The sequence below is a fragment of the Seriola lalandi genome, unplaced genomic scaffold, assembly GCF_002814215.2.
Source record: "Seriola lalandi dorsalis isolate HSWRI2012SDOR001 ecotype SW California unplaced genomic scaffold, Sedor1 jcf7180002054332, whole genome shotgun sequence".
Classification (NCBI taxonomy): Eukaryota; Metazoa; Chordata; class Actinopteri; order Carangiformes; family Carangidae; genus Seriola; species Seriola lalandi.
Window position 1 is genome coordinate 149,141 of NW_019524885.1, and position 16,149 is coordinate 165,289.

Consider the following 16,149-nt stretch of genomic DNA (forward strand, 5'->3'; position numbering starts at 1 on the left):
AAGTTAAATGATTTAGTGACATGACTGTTGCCTCCTGCAGTCTAGCAGTGCAACAAGAGGACACGCACACACACACACACACACACACACACACACACACACACACACACACACACACACACACACACACGCACGCACCTACTGTCCACACACAAAGCTGAATCAGACTGAATCTAGAACTGGAGCTCCTTCATTGAACTATTTTAACAAGTAGTTAATTCGTTGCCTCGGGTGGACAACATACTGTATAATGGTACAAACTCTAATTTCACCAATACTGATATAACATTTAGGGAGATGAATATCATAAGCAGCTACAGTATTTAACACGCTTCTTAGAGATTCTAAAGGCTGAGACTTGAGTTGCATCATACACAAAACTGACTTCAGGCCAGGTACAGGCAGAGGTACAGGTTTAACAATTTATCAGTCGAACACGGATCCAAGTGCATCATGGGTCTACATCTGTTACGACACACACACACACACACACACACACACACACACACACACACACACACACACACACACACACACACACACACACACACACACACACACACACACAGTGTATATACTGTAGTCAAAAGCCTACAAGAAGTGTATGCTGGGTACGTTTTATCAGTAAGTTACGGCTCAGCGGATAAATGTTAGTCATTGTAGAACAAGGGTTCCTGAAGACAGAAGATTTCATTACCATCAATTTTTAAGGTAATATGATATTTCCCCCCCTTTTTTTCCCCACTATAAACTCATGTGTCATTGTTGACCACTATCATTCTGTGGGAAAAACTTTTCAACTCCCCTGTTTGGGATCTGAAAACACAGTGATTTTACTGCAAATGCTGTGAACCAGGATGTTTGTTATGAACAGTCTGGGTAATAATCTTTGGTTTCTCTTAAAATAATATATCGCGGATAGACACGTTGGCCAAGACTACAAAAATAAAACAGAATGATCCTTTAAATGTTCTTGATATCTCCGGATACTCTCAACAGCCTGTGATTTAATCAAAAACCCCCTCACACCACCATATAATTTTTGCCAACCATCAGCCGTATAACCGACCATCCGACTGGAGTTTTCCCTTTTTAGTTCCTCAGGATGTGCAAATCTGCGGCCGATCTGACAAATAACCCCCCTCGCACATCCCCGGCATCTGCGCTTCCTCTTTCTTCCTGTAATCTCTCTCTCATCGCTCACCCTCTTTGTAAAGTTGACCGCTCTGTTTTCAACGTTTCCTTGATCTGCACAGCCTCTGTCTCTCTGCTCTGATTCTCTGTCTCTCGTCCCCCCCCCCACTCTCTCTCTCTCTCTCTCTCTCTCTGTTCGGAAGGAAGTTCAGGGTTTATCTGCCTAACCGAGCGCCACATTTATAGGCTTAATTTCATTAGTGGAATGCAATAACAACGTCATCCGAGTGCGCATGTGTTACGTGGTCCTGCTGAGTGCTGTGAGTACATGTGTGGATACACTTTAATATAAAGTGTGTGTGTGTTTGTGTGTGTGTGTGTTAACATTAGACATGTGTGCAGCCTTTGAGGCTAAATCTTCTGCTGTTTACATGTACTCCAACCAGCGTATCCAACCATAGCTTCTTTCAGCATTCCTTCCCGACCCTAATGTGTACGTGTGTGTTGTGTGTTTGCATACTCATGTCTATGTTGTGAAAGCTTGTGCGAGTTCAGCCATACACACGTGCATCTGCGTCATTCTGTGTGCTCATGTAAATCTGTTCATGTGTCTTTTTACATTTTTGCATGTGTGTGTGTGTCTCCATGTTTGTTTTTCTTTGCACTCGCATGTTCAGACTCATGTCAGCCTGTTGTGTTGCTATTTGTGATTACAAGGCTGAACTGCAACTAGTGCTTGTGTGTGCGTGCACAGGCCTGTGTGCACGTGTGTGTGTGTGTGAACTATGCATATGTGTGTGTGTGTGTGTGTGTGTGTGTGTGTGTGTGTGTGTGTGTGGAGGAGTGTATAGAGTAAACAGCTCACAGATAAACATTTCCAAAGAGATGGATGTGTTGCTGCGTTGCCAAGTGGCTAAACAGGGAGCAGTGAGAGTAGCACTTAATATCGCGTAGTAGAGGGGGGAGGTGGGGGAGGCAGCGATGAGGGATAGGGGGTGGAGGGGCACTGGGGGAGATAGATGGAAGGACGAGATGTATTTTGGAGAGGCTGTTGCTATTGCTGCCAAAAAACACTGTCAGATCATTCACACTGCAAGACAAAGCTTGTGTGTTGTCGCACTGGTGGTGAAGTGATGTATATTCACTTGTTGCTGTGTGTGTGTGTGTGTGTGTACGTTTCCTATGTATCTGTAGGGCTGATATATTGTAAACTAAACTGTTTAGAGTTGTAAAGAAAACAAAATCAACATCTGTGGTGTTCATAAAAAAGTGTGTCTGCAGTTGTTCAAATGCAAGGGTGTGATTTGCCCACACACACACACACGCACACACGCACGCACACACATGCTCAAACAAAGGAAAACAGGCATACGTGCAAACACATTTCCATCCCTAACACCCAAATATTTACCTCACCATAATCACGTCCCATTGACTCAGTGTAAATATACTCTATTCAGCAAACCAGAGATATAATATGATAATGATAATAATGAAATAAGATTCCACCTGAATGGATTGACCACAAATTGGTCTATTTTGAAAGTAATGATCACTAAATGTCTTCACTCTGGGGAAATTTCCTCATTTCATGCATAAGCGCCGTATGTCTATTCATTGTAAACAACATATGTGAGCATGAATGTTTGACGATGTACGGGAGGACACGGAGAGAGGGTGGCCTGGTCTTGTTGCAGGAATCCACATGAGATGCAGCGCGCCTGGATTTTTCTCACACCTTTGAACGTGAAAATTCAAATGCCCATTTGTGCTTGCTCCCTAAACAAGAGTTCAGTAGCTTGACAGTGGAAAGAGAAAACTTGGGACAGAAGCTCCAGCTTTTCACCTTTCTAACATTTTATATGGATCAAGATTCAACACCTGCGATTATGAAACAAAAACAAACTCCTATAGGACCCCTGTGGACACGTCTGTTAAACCTGACTCATCGGCTCAGAGCAAATAATTCCCGAAAAGATGCATTTCGAAATATCTGCAGGCGGATATCAGTCATGACCGGAAGAACAATAGTTCATATGGAGAATAAATGTTAATAATCTGTGGATAATACAGCTCATTACGCTTTATATAATACATATCTACAGATTATACGTACTGTATATAAATAGAACATTTCTTCCTTGATGCACAGTGTGCTTTGCAGAAAGCCCACACACTATTGAGGCTACTAAATAATATTTTATTTATAACATAGATGCAGTGAAAAAACACAGAGAGACAGTAGAACGTGGCAACAATGTGTTATTTCAAAAATATTATGGTGCATGGTCAAGCTTAGAAATTCTCTCTTTGTCTCACACACACACACACACAAAGCTTAATGCTACAATACACACACGCGCACACACAAGAGCTTCTACAGAAATCCAGACAATGAGAGGGGCAGAGAGAGAGAAGATGTGAACATTCCTCAGGGATTGCATAAGGAACTGTGAGGAAAAGAAGTGACCCTTTACTTTTCACACATCCTTTTTTTTTTTCTTTCTCCTCATCTCCTCTCCTCTCCTAAACTCATTGTGTCCTCTCCTTTCCTTTTCCTTTTTCCTGTCGTCTCCTCTCCTCTTCCCCACCCCTCTTTCTCAGGCCTTCTTTAGTTGTTCCACCTTGTGCTTAACTGGTGCAAAAAAAAACTTCTAACAGCCTTTCAGGTGGGATCAATAAAGTTTATTCTCATCCAATATCCTACAAATACTTTTACATATTAGGTCAGAGTAAGCGCCCAATAAGTCCGATAAAATAACATAAAACATTTGCATCAGTGGGACTATAGATGCTGTCATGTGATATATTTTGTCACTTACATTGTCTATAGTCACATGCTATGGGATGAAGCGCCGTACATGTAGGTCAGAGGTGGAAAGGACAATGATATAAGCAGAACAAGGGGACAGAGGATGAAAAGAGGAAAACCAGATAAAGAGAAGAGCAGAAATAAATGGGGAGAAATGAAGAGGCTGAGAAAAGAGAGAAACAGAAATGCAAAAAAAAAAAAGAAAAGAGAAACAAAAAGAGAAAGTCAGAGACAGTCAGAGAAAGGAAAAGCAGAGAGAGGGAGACATGGAGAGAATTGGCGTCGGTGGTCAGATCTAATCCAGTGAGCATGTCTGTTGTCCTGGAAAGGAAACCCAATTATATGGCACTTCCACTGGCCCGATGGCACTCTGTGTGTGTGTGTGTGTGTGTGTGTGTGTGTGTGTGTGTGTGCGCGCGCACTGAGAAGGTTGGTCTCATTAGGTTGACTGACAGCTCCCATTTTTCCGCCACGCTCTCCTCCCATTTGAGAACACACACACACACACATATACACACACGCATGCACATAACACACCAGGTCCAGGAGTAATTTCTCAGACAGTATTTCTCTCTTTGAAGCCCCAATCGCCATAGCAGCAATTACTGTAAAAGGAAGTTAAACCGCACCCTCACCCCACCCCCCCAGCCAATAGAAAATCCCACACTAGACCTTACACCCTTAAAAAGGCATGTGATAATTTCAACAGAACGGCGCTGGAGTCGTCTCTACATTAACTCTGGTTTATGCTGTCACGCCGGCGTGTCAAAAATGTCAAACACGAACACGTCATGAAACATAATTCTGAACTCTGAATTCATCCCTTACTTCCTTCAGCAACAGCTCTAAAAAAAAGAAAAAGCTGCTGTCATGTTACTAACACTACTAAGTGTTTTTCTCTACTTAAAGTTCTTGGATCCTGAAAAACTGAAGCTTGCAGCTCTCATTTTAAGGCGGAAGTCGCGAACTGTCACAAATGGCTGATCTAACCGAGGCCGGGAAAGTCCTGAGGTTCTGCACGTATGATAATGGATGTACGGTAAATGCATTTATATATTTTACAAAGTCTTTCACACACTAGTGAGCCTAATGCTAGAAACAGATGTGAGGGTGCGCTGCCTTGCTAAGGGACACTTCAGCATTCAGTAAGGAAGTATATGGGATTGAACCCCTCAATTTTTCAACCACTGGGGCACATTGTTTTACCATCCACCGTGTCTCTATCTGAGCTATCACCCTGCCAATGCTTCATATGGAGAATTAAGCTCTGGCTGTGAGGTTTAAAGGAAATTAGGTGTTTCCTAAGCTGCTTGTTTGAAATTATAAAACCTTAGTCTGAACTTTGATATACAGATTGTCTCTGGATCAATGGATCAATGGACTTTGGCAGGGGGGGATTATTTAGATCTGGGATTTTTGCCAGCTACGATATCTTTGAAGCTTTGAATATTATGCTGCGTTCAAGTGCTGGATTGAAACTTCGACATTCAGGACTTTGAAGTGGCCCGTTAAAGTCTGTGCTGTTTTGCCAGCAAAATCAAACAAATGACAAATGGCATTAATTAGTATAGACTCTTGTGGATGCCAGTTCTGACGAAATAAAGCTGGAGAAAATTTTCTAATTGAGTTAAAGAAAATGAAGTCCAGTGAAAACAGCTTCGTACGGCTACTGAGCAAATTCACACCGGTTATTCCTGCTCGAAAAAACCCCTGTGGCTGCCTCCTTACGACAATCATTTGTCAGAAAGCATCAAATTGAATCATCAGTCTTCACTCAAATCACCACCGGGACTATTCTTTTGTAATGTCCCCCTTGTGTTTGCTATGATGCAATGATGAAAGCTGAGGCTGACAGAACTGGATGAGTGGTGAAACTGCTGTACGACGGCTCAAACCACTGTTCTCCAAAGACAACATGGGGCACGTTTGGGCACAAAAAAAAAAAAAAAGTTTCTGCAAATGTTTCATGAATATCTTAAGAAAGTGAACAGTATCGCTGATGATTTTAACCAATTTCAATGCAACACAATCACCAGCATGCCCGTCAATTAAGTTATTTTTTTTGTTATTTGACTTCTAAGTTTTATTACTTTTTTAAATCTCTCAGGATATCGTGGGAGTATGAAAAAAAATCTGCCTTGTTTGTCAAATCCTAACAAGCCTTGGTGAGTTTCCATGTTTCATTCTATCAGAACTTTATTGGCCATGAGACATGAGCTCCCAGGACGAGGTCAACACAGTGTATTTATATGTGTGTGTGCGTGTGTGTGTCCTGACATCTCCGAGAAGATAGGAGTGTGTGTTTGACAGCCCAAGGATTGACATGGTGATATAGAAATCAATAGAGGCAGAGGAGGAGGGCACTGGCCCCATTCATCTTCATTCACCCTTACACAGTACATTCTCCAAAGCACAGCAAATAGAAAACACTGAAGTATCCCATCTGCAATCTGGGAACCACACACACACACACACACACACACACACACACACACACACACACACACACACACACACACACAATAAGAAAGCTCTTTCTCTAATGGATGATGTACATGACACCTCTTTGTATAATAGTGTTTAACAGACGGAACAATGGCCTCCGTGTTGGTGTCGCTTTCTTTCTCTGGATCATTTTCCTCTACTGCCTTTGCCCCCTTCTCATATTTTCTTACTTCCTTTATGACAACTAGAACAGGAGCAAAAGATTGATTTGTATTGATTTATTCTGCAGTTTCTAGATTGTCAAAATGAGCAAAAAGCCAACAGATGTGCAGTGTGTGTAAGCTCATAACAGGTCTACAGTATGTACGTGTGTGTGTGTGTGTGTGTGTGTATGTTTGTGTAAAGGTAAAGGATACAATTCTACTTTAATGTGTCTCGACAGCTGAGCTAAATGATGATGACTTTCATATGTGACAGCACAGAATCTGCTGTGTGTGTGTGTGTGTGTGTGTGTGTGTGTGTGTGTGTGTATATGTGAGTGTTAGAAAGATGGGGTTTGATAAATGGTCTGTCTTTGGCAGTGTCCTTTAGATGGGATGTTTTCCCCAAACAAGGTCTAAACATTTATCATGTGCACCCATAGATACAAATGGATGGCTTGAGGGATGGATGGGTAGATAGCTGGCTTAATGCATGGATGGAAGGATAGTTGGAAGGTTGAGTGGGTGGATGGTATAAAAAAAAAAAAAAAAAAACACCCATTGCTGAGAGAGGGGGGAAAAAAGTGATGGGGAGGTAAAAATGAAACGAGGAGGGGGGACGAAGAGGGTGAGAAAGGAGGAGAGGAAAGATGAAAATGAGGGAGGCGCCGTTTGGATTTCATGACGTTCAGTGTCATATTGAGTTGAATAACCTTTTATTCAGTGTCAGTCTCTGCTTTTCCTTCACCATGATAATAATGTTACTCACAGAAACACAAGGCACATAAACAGACAAAAAAAAAAAAAAAGGAGCGTGCACAAAAATGCACATATACACTGTAGAGTGAGTCTGTGTTAATCTACTTACCATCACACAAACACACACACACACACACACACACAGCTCTTGGCTCACTATTGATTCATCTAAGTGCTCGCAGGATGAGAGTGACTTTTGGCAAACACACAAAGACCATTATTACACGGATGAGTAGATGTAGAGGGAAAGACGGTGTGCTGGTGGTAGAGGAGAAGACCGATGGCAAAGTGGAACGACGGTGGAGATGAATGGAAGGGAAGAGATAGGAGAGTGAAGAAGGGATGCAAAAAAGAGGAGGAGAGAAAATGATAGAGGGAGAGAAGGTGACAAAGAAAGCGAGGTGAAAGGGAGGATAAGGGAGATGGATGGGAGAGGGAGGATGCGGAGTGTCAGACAGAAGGACAAAGGAGGAAAAATGGGGGACAAATAAATGAGTGAAAGGCTGTGTTGGTCAAGCGGACACAGATTAAAGGAAGAAGAATTTTAAGTCCACCTCTATTCTCTGCTCCGGCTGCTTCATTTATTGGGTCCGTCTGCGTCTCTGACTATTTGTGTCTCTTACGTAACATTTCATTCTGTGCCGTTTGTACATCTCTGCCCTCTTTTGTTTGTGCGTATACAGTAGTGTTACAGTGCAGGGACAGCCTGTAGGTGAGCAATTACATGCAAATGTACTCACAGTGCACTTTATTAGCAACACCTGCGTATCTTCTTATTTTATGCAATTATCCAATCAGCCAATCATGTGGCAGCAATGCAATGCAGAAGGAGCTTCAGCTGTTGTTCACATCAAGCATCAAAACAGGGGAAAAATGTGACTCGGTGACTTTGACTGTGGCTTGATTGTTGGTGCCAGACAGGCTGGTTTTTATGGTTTCTGAATCTGCTGATATCCTGGGATTTTCACACACTACAGTCTCTGGAGTTTTTACTCAATAATGTGAGGGATAAACAAAAAGAATCTAGTGAACGACAGTTCTGTGGATGGGAACACCTTGTTGATGTCAAAGGTCAGAGGAGAATGGGGAGTTCAGGCTGACAGAAACGCTATGGCGACTCAGATAACTACTCTTTACAACTGTGGGCAAACTGGACAGCTGAAGACTGGAAAAATGTAGCCTGGTCTGATGAATCTGGATTTCTGCTGAGGCAGCAGATGGTAGGGTCAGTATTTAGCACCGATTTGTGCTGTTGGTGGTGTAATGGGGTGGGGATTGTCCTCTTAGTACACACTGGGCCCCAACATCAATCACTGAATGCCACAGCCTACCTGAGAATTTCTTTTTGACCATGTGCTTCCCTTTATGGCTGCAATTTACCATCTTCTAATGGCTTCTTCTTTCATCTCAAACTGGTTTCATGATCATGACAATGAGTGAACTTCAGTGACCTCCCCACTCACCAGATCTGAATCTAGTAGAATACCTTTGGGATGTGAGTCTTTAGTGTTGCCCTTCACTTGTTAGTCACTTTGGAAAAAAGTCAAATGAGTAAATGTAATGTAATGCGGTAGAACGGGAGATTGGCAGCATAAATGTGCAGCTGCCAAATCTGAAGAAATGATGTGATGCAATCATGTCGAAATGGAGCGGAATCTCAAGGGAAATGGAGGCTCTGCACATTATAAGTATGGTGTTCCTAATCAAGTGCTCAGGAAGTGTGCGGTATGTTTGTGGATGCACCGCAAGAAACAATCTTCTCAAGTCAATTTCTGGCTTAAAACAACTGTAAAATCGTCCAGTATAATAGGATTATTTCATTATATTTCCAACACAAATCAACTTGTTTCAATAATCATCCAGAAGTTTGTGCTATTATCTTAAAAATAATAAAGAATAAGTTCACTGCACTGCAATTTTGAAAAATTACACTGATTTGTACGCAATTCTTGACACAAGACCAATGACATTGAAAAGAGTTGGATGTGAACTCCCTGAACTCCCTCAATAAGACTTGACGAGATGGAAATTTTGTATATATTAGTGTGCTATGTGTTGAACGTCTGTTAGCATAATGCTAATAATCTGTGACTGTTTTCACATGCACGTTCATGCATAGGAGTGTAAATGCACCGGGTAAGAGCATTTCCATGTATATTAATGTTGGTAATTAGAAGAACGAGAACATGTTTGTTGTGTGTGCGTGTGTGTGTGTGTGTGTGTGTGGTTTATATGCATTTAAGAGTGTATGTCATTTTCATCTGCATATGTGTGTTTTTGTGCATGAAAGAGGCTGCATGGAAATGTGTGTGTTTTCAGTTGAATGGACTTCAGCATCATCCCCAAAGGGCAATTACAGCACAGCAGATGTAGTTTCATAGCACAAAGAGAATATTGAGCAATCTGAAATTGTTCTTATCACAGTTACTGGACCATTGCTTTAATTGCTGTGAGAGTTTGAATTCATATCTCAGTGAAGGGAGCGTGAGGTGGGGATGGAAACAATGCAACACAAGGCCATGGGAAACAAAACAATTCACTGAACGTTTGCAGGCGTAGCTGTGTTTTCATGTGTCAATTCTTTTGCGTCTTTGATGATGAACTTTCAATTACAGATCAGCATGCTGACATAATGTGAAATAAAAAGTGACATACAGAGATTCCCTGAAACAAAAAAAATCAGATTTGGCACGGTCTCCCTATTGAATTAAAAGAGACTTTGGCTTGCCATCTTATTTTTTAGACTCTTTGAGCCTAAAGAAAACAGATCATCATCTTTATAGAGTGAACAATAAAGGAATTCATGGATCAAATTACCCTTTTTGATCACTCACTTTAGTGCAAAGCACAGGACCCGAGGCACACAGTGTTGCATCATTTGATTTGAGTCAATTGAAGCCTGTAGCAGACGCCTGAGTACAGACACACAGACGTACCAGTTAAGGTACAGAAGCCAGGATGTGCCCAACTACGGAGCTAATGTGATTAAATTGCCACTTCTCAGGAGCACTGATGCATGTAGGAAATAAGATTGATGTATTATGAAGTGTTGATGTACAGTATGTCAACAATCAATGAGGCAAGCGTCATACAACTACCCATGTGTGTTGCCCTTTCGGGGGAAATGTCCTGAAACTGAGCTCTTTGCAACTCAGTCGCTGTTTCTGGACATAGCCTGAGGATACCATAGCAGGCACTGCTTTTTTATTTTATTTTAAAAGACCGTATGCTACTGTACATTCTTACATACATAAAATGTCCACGTCTATTTTACTTAGTTGCTTTTTTTCCCCAGACAACATTATGACATTTTATCTTTCACGTAAGATAAAGATTTCTAAAGATTTCTTCTCCTGCAACAAAACTAAAACATGATGGAAACATCATGTTGTTGGGTCTTCATGTACAAGACGGTTAGACAAGAATATAAAAGGTCTGCATCATTGCAAGCAGTGTTCATTTTGGCAGCTGATTTAGCTTTAGTTTCAGTCTTTTGTTGAAAGTGTGTTCGTTTTAGTCAAATTTTATTCAATGGGATGGAGTGTCGGTGCAAGATGCATCAAACACGCACAGCACAGAAATCCGTTTTAACAATCAGCTCAAGCACAAATAGAGCAGACACATCACTACAACTAATTCACCTGCTGCTGCTGCTGTTTGTGCATCTTGAGCCTGATCAGCCTGATATCTGCAGACAGCTAGTGAGCCAGCGCTTTAGCCACCAGGCTACACAGCAGGAACAAAGTACACTGAACAGTGTGCTCACTCTCTCATGGCTTCACCTCTCATAAGCAGAGATGATAACAAACACAAACACGGAGCTCAGATCAGTGTGCGCAGCCTCTCCCAGTCTATCCCTGCAGATATGATTGTTTGATTCACTAGGAGAAGTCCGGAGTCAGCTACAGCCACCCAGAGTCAGGACAGCTATGTGTGCTTGTAGTAAACTCCTCACAGTGCAGGCTTTGGGACTTGTTGTTACACCAGAAAGCTGATGTAGTAAGCTTTTTTTTTTAAACTGAAAACCAGCTTTTTACACATTGTACATAATAACACAATGTTCACTGTAGACGTTTCACACATAATTCAAATTAAGAAAATCCCTTCAAATATTCCATTTGTCCTCACTATGTCTGCACTGCCTGTTTTCTGCTGTCTTCCTTCTCTGTCATTCTGACTCCCTTCATGCCTTCGTCGCCCTTTGTTTTTATGTCTTTCTTGTCTTCAGTGTTGTCAGTTCACAAATCAATGAGTTACCTAATCTGAGGATCTTCTTGTCTGTTTCTCTGTCTTCCTATCCTATCCTATAAGTCACTGATGTGTAAAATCCATCCTAAATTTACGTTGCTCTCAAGTCAACATTCTCTCCCTATTTCTCTACTTCATCCACTATTTCATGGCTTAACATATCCCAGAAGTTTTTTTTTTTCATTTTATTTTCTCTCTCCGCTCTTTTCTTCCCTTGAACCATTCATCTATCTTCCTTTAACTTGAAACACCTTGTAACTGATAGCTTATAAAACTTCACTTTGCAAGTAGCCTCTAGCGCTCCCTTTTTTCTCCTTGTCTCTCACGCTCTCATCCATTTATCTATTGGAGGCTGACGTTTCTCCATACCTTTTAATCGCGCTCCTCTCCACATGCCAAATTTTTTTTTCTCTCCATAACTTTCACACATCATCCGTTCTTTCAATTTTCAGTGTTCTCAGATTTCTATGCTTTAACCTTCACATCACATATTTTTAAAATGCAATAAGCTCTTAGTTTCCTTTCTTCACTCACCATTCTTTGTCCCTCATCTGAATGAGTCTACATTTCAATCACCTTTGTCACTCCATAACCAAAATTTAAATGTCCCTCTGTATTGAGGAATGTCTACCTCACATACTGCGTCTGTCTCTTTACTGTATCTACCAGAGCCTGTTAGCCATTAACGCTTTTCTCCTTCTCTGATGCGCTCCATTCTTCTTCACTTCAAAACTCTTCCTCATTTTCCTCTTTTCTGTCTGAATCTCCATCACTGTAAGTATCTGAACCAGTCATCCCTTCATTCCTCCGGAGGATGGATGGTTTCCTCTAAAGATCAGTCTGATCACATCAGCGCTTTCATTCCTGACTCAAAACATATTTCAAAATGTTACATGTGAAAGCCATTCTCACCCAGCTCTGCTGTCTCACCACATTAAAGGCGAGTTCTGCAGCAACACCGAGCACTTCAATTAGTATTCAACCTCTGAGGCTATAATTAATGAAGTATATATGGGGCCAGTAAACAGTTTATCTTATTTTGGCAACCTCATTAACTCCACTGAATGATTTATGTCAAGGCTAAAATCCAAATGTTTTCTACAACAGTATGTTGCCATAGTCCAGTCGCAACCAGTCCTCCAACATGAACAACCATGTAGGTTGTTTTTTTTAACACTCTGATACAACCCACAGGAGTGTCTCCTGAAATGGCGCCTGTACGGCAGCAGGCGTACTGGAACTTGGTTGTCACGGTTACAATAATAAACACGCAGACTGTATCGAGAGCGGCGTGCCAACCTTTGTCGCCATGGTCACTGTGATAACGGTCATGGATAATAGAAACAGCATAAACTGCTACGTCCACATGGGAATCGAACACTGATCTCCTGTGTCATAGGCAGTGTTGTGCACAAATGAGCTGTTCATTGAACGCGCTCAGTTATTGGTGAGCGATGAACTGAACGTATCTGTTTGCAGCTAATGAACATGAGTGTTGTTCGCTCCGACCAGTCTTTTGAAATGACTGCCAGTGAATGACGATCACAAGAAATCATTAAGAAAGGGGAGGACCATGAACCAACAGCCGCAAAGTTCCACCATCTAAGTCAAACTCACAGCATTTACACATAAAACATATACTCGCATCGGCTTTTCCTATCATTTAAAAGCAATCTGTCTGTGACTCTATTATAGTAAACAGTAATTCATGTAGTTTTGGAAGTGGTAGTGGTTTGTGAACCTTTGTGTTTAACTTTGAGCTAGCTCTTGTGAAGTGTGAACTTGCACAACACTGGTCACGGGACTGTGTGTTGTTGACCCATCCATCCACAGCAACCTCTTTGTTGCTCTATATGCTACGTCACCGCACTTTTCCCCTTTGCTCCTGTCATAATTACTACTTTTGCTAGATGTTGCCCAACAACAAAATCTAACTATGAGACATAATAACCTGCTGCACAAACGACCTATAGGCTGATCTTTTTTTTTTTTTACAGGAGAACAGTCTCTCAGTTCTGTTTGAACAAAAGAGGCTGAAGCTATCATATTCATATCTCCAATAGATGATACGGAGACTGACCTATTGCAACAGCACTCTTGAATTCATTCCAATCTGGCATGACCAATTGGACTAATTATGCACAAACAAAATCAATACACAAAGATCAATAATTTATCTACTGACCAGACAACGCACTTTGTGTAGGATTGAGGCAAATGCTGTTTCCCAACATCTAATAAAAAGGGCAGAAGTGCAACCATAAAGCTTCAGAGGTGATGGGTTCAGAATTCCCCTGTCTGAAAACCACACTTAGTGCTGCAAAAGTAAAAACCACGACCGTGGAGACATTCATCAAAGACCCCTACAAAAACGGAAAACCCTGCAGTTTTCAGCTGTCATCGGCTGTATTTATGTAATTTCCAAATTATGTGTTCTTACCCAATCCAAATATTGACTTAAGGTTTCCCGCCCTTCACGTTATGCTTTAGCTCACATATTGATTGATTAGTGGTGAGGGGGAGACGGAAAACCTAGAGTGTGTGTCGAGTTTAATCAGCAGTTCAAACCACAAAGATCTGAGGCGTTGTCAGAACTTTCCTCAGTCTAACTTCTGTGTGTGTGTGTGTGTGTGTGTGTGTGTGTGTGTGTGTGGAAGAGATAAGCAGAGAGATTGAATGTAGCAGTTTGTCCTTACATGTGTTTCTGTGTGACTGAAGGTTTTTGCGGAGATATAACGCGTAGCTAGGTAACTGAAGTGAGTGTATTCATTTGATTGATTTGATTTATCTATTTTTTTTTTGTAATTTCTTTTCAAAGAAATCAAAATTAAATCAGAAGTCAAAATGCCAATTACAACTTCCAAAGAGGCCAAATAAGGTTGTTCCATTTCTTAATTGTGTTTGATAGTCAGCAATATGACACTAAGCAATTGAGAAGCATGATCCAGCTAATCCTTGTTCTTCATAAATCACATTGAGTCAGTGATTTTAATAGCTGTAATTCATTTCCTGATGATCAATCACAAACGGTAAGCTCCCAGTTCATCTCTGTGAAGGGCCTGAAAGCTGGCTAATGAAGGGGGAGGACTAAAATCAAGGGTGTCTTGGGGTTTACTCATCTCACGTGCATTTACATCCTTTGATCAGCTTCTTTGAACCAGGCAAAAACAAAGCCAAGTACGGCCAAAGGATCCCCGTGGGGTGCCTGAAAATTATCGGCTACATAGATAATTTAATAAATGTTATTTAATATATAATTTATGTATATTCTTCTAAGAGTAAAATCCCCCACAGTGGTTCAAACCAAAGAAAGTGAACTGCTGTGGTAGTTTAAAAAAAAAAAAAAGACAGAGATAGAACAGAAGGAAAAATATTAAAATATTCATGTAGCTTGGTAGTACCAGAGACAGAGACACTCATCGAAGGATACACACAGGGATGGAAAGACTGAAAACAAAATGTGTATCGGTCTATAATTCATGTACGTGTCCATGTGTGTTTCCATGTGAAGGTCCGTAACCTGAGTTCTTGGAACAACACCTTTGCAAAGCATTGACGTGCGTGATAACAGCCCTGCAACGTTAGATCTCAGTAGACACGGCTTTCATCCCAGGAATTCTATAGTGGACACATGTGCTTTTACTATATGAAGCCCTCGGGGAAATAAACCCAGAAGAAACAGTCAGATACAGTAACATAAGCAGCTGAGCGATTATGTCTGTCTGACCACAGATCAAACTCAAATGGCTGCAGGTTGGACCAGAGGCATCTCCCCGGGTAATTAATTTTTTTTAACATAGACCTGTTTAATTTACTTTGGGCAAAACGACTGACCATATAGGAAAATATAAGTACAGCTCATTTCTGTACTTGCCTGAAAAAAATATGTGATAAGCTAAGATTGCCATTTCCTTGAGAGAAATATTTCTGCAATGAGGTGAAACTCTGCAGTGCGTCGGAAGGTCAGTGTTTTTCTTTGGCACAGCACTTCCAGAAAAGATATAATAACCAGAGGTTTTCAAATGCCAAGTAAAGGATCATACTCTCGCAGGTGTTTTCCAATGTTGACTTACAGCTTTTGGTAATGGAGATATATGTGAACAAACACTCTTGACCATTTATAACCTCCTTCATTTTCTGCTTATGGTATAGTCATTACATGACACAAGATTTTCTCTGGATGAGCTAGTGAAACTCAGTCATATGGTTTTATTGGCTCCATTGGATAAAACATTTTCCAAACTGGATTCGTACCCCATCTTGACTGCTTGTAAATGACATAATGATATGTGAATATCACAGACACACACACACACACACACACACACACACACACACACACACAGCGCTACTCACATGCTGCCACTGGTCTCGGATGAGTGGCCGGTACCGAAGGAAGTATTTCAGAGGGAAGTTGTCGATGTCCGGCCAGGTGGCGGGGCTGTGCCAGGATACCTCCAGCCTCCGAGGGTTGAGACGGATCGGGGTCGCCGTCACACGCTCCGGGGGATCTGGTTTGACTGTGGGGTGGATAAGAATAATTGTTTTAAA

At 41.4% G+C, this 16,149-nt stretch overlaps 1 protein-coding gene across 3 annotated transcripts in view; it reads right to left on the reverse strand.

The window, feature by feature from the left end:
* Window positions 1-16,149, reverse strand: part of cntfr (ciliary neurotrophic factor receptor) — a 233,737-nt gene that overhangs the window by 12,052 nt on the left and 205,536 nt on the right. For all 3 annotated transcript variants that reach the window (XM_023407283.2, XM_087174242.1, XM_023407284.2), the window contains one exon: window positions 15,955-16,118. In XM_023407283.2, the coding sequence (XP_023263051.2) occupies window positions 15,955-16,118 (164 nt within the window). The remainder of the gene's footprint in view (window positions 1-15,954; window positions 16,119-16,149) is intronic.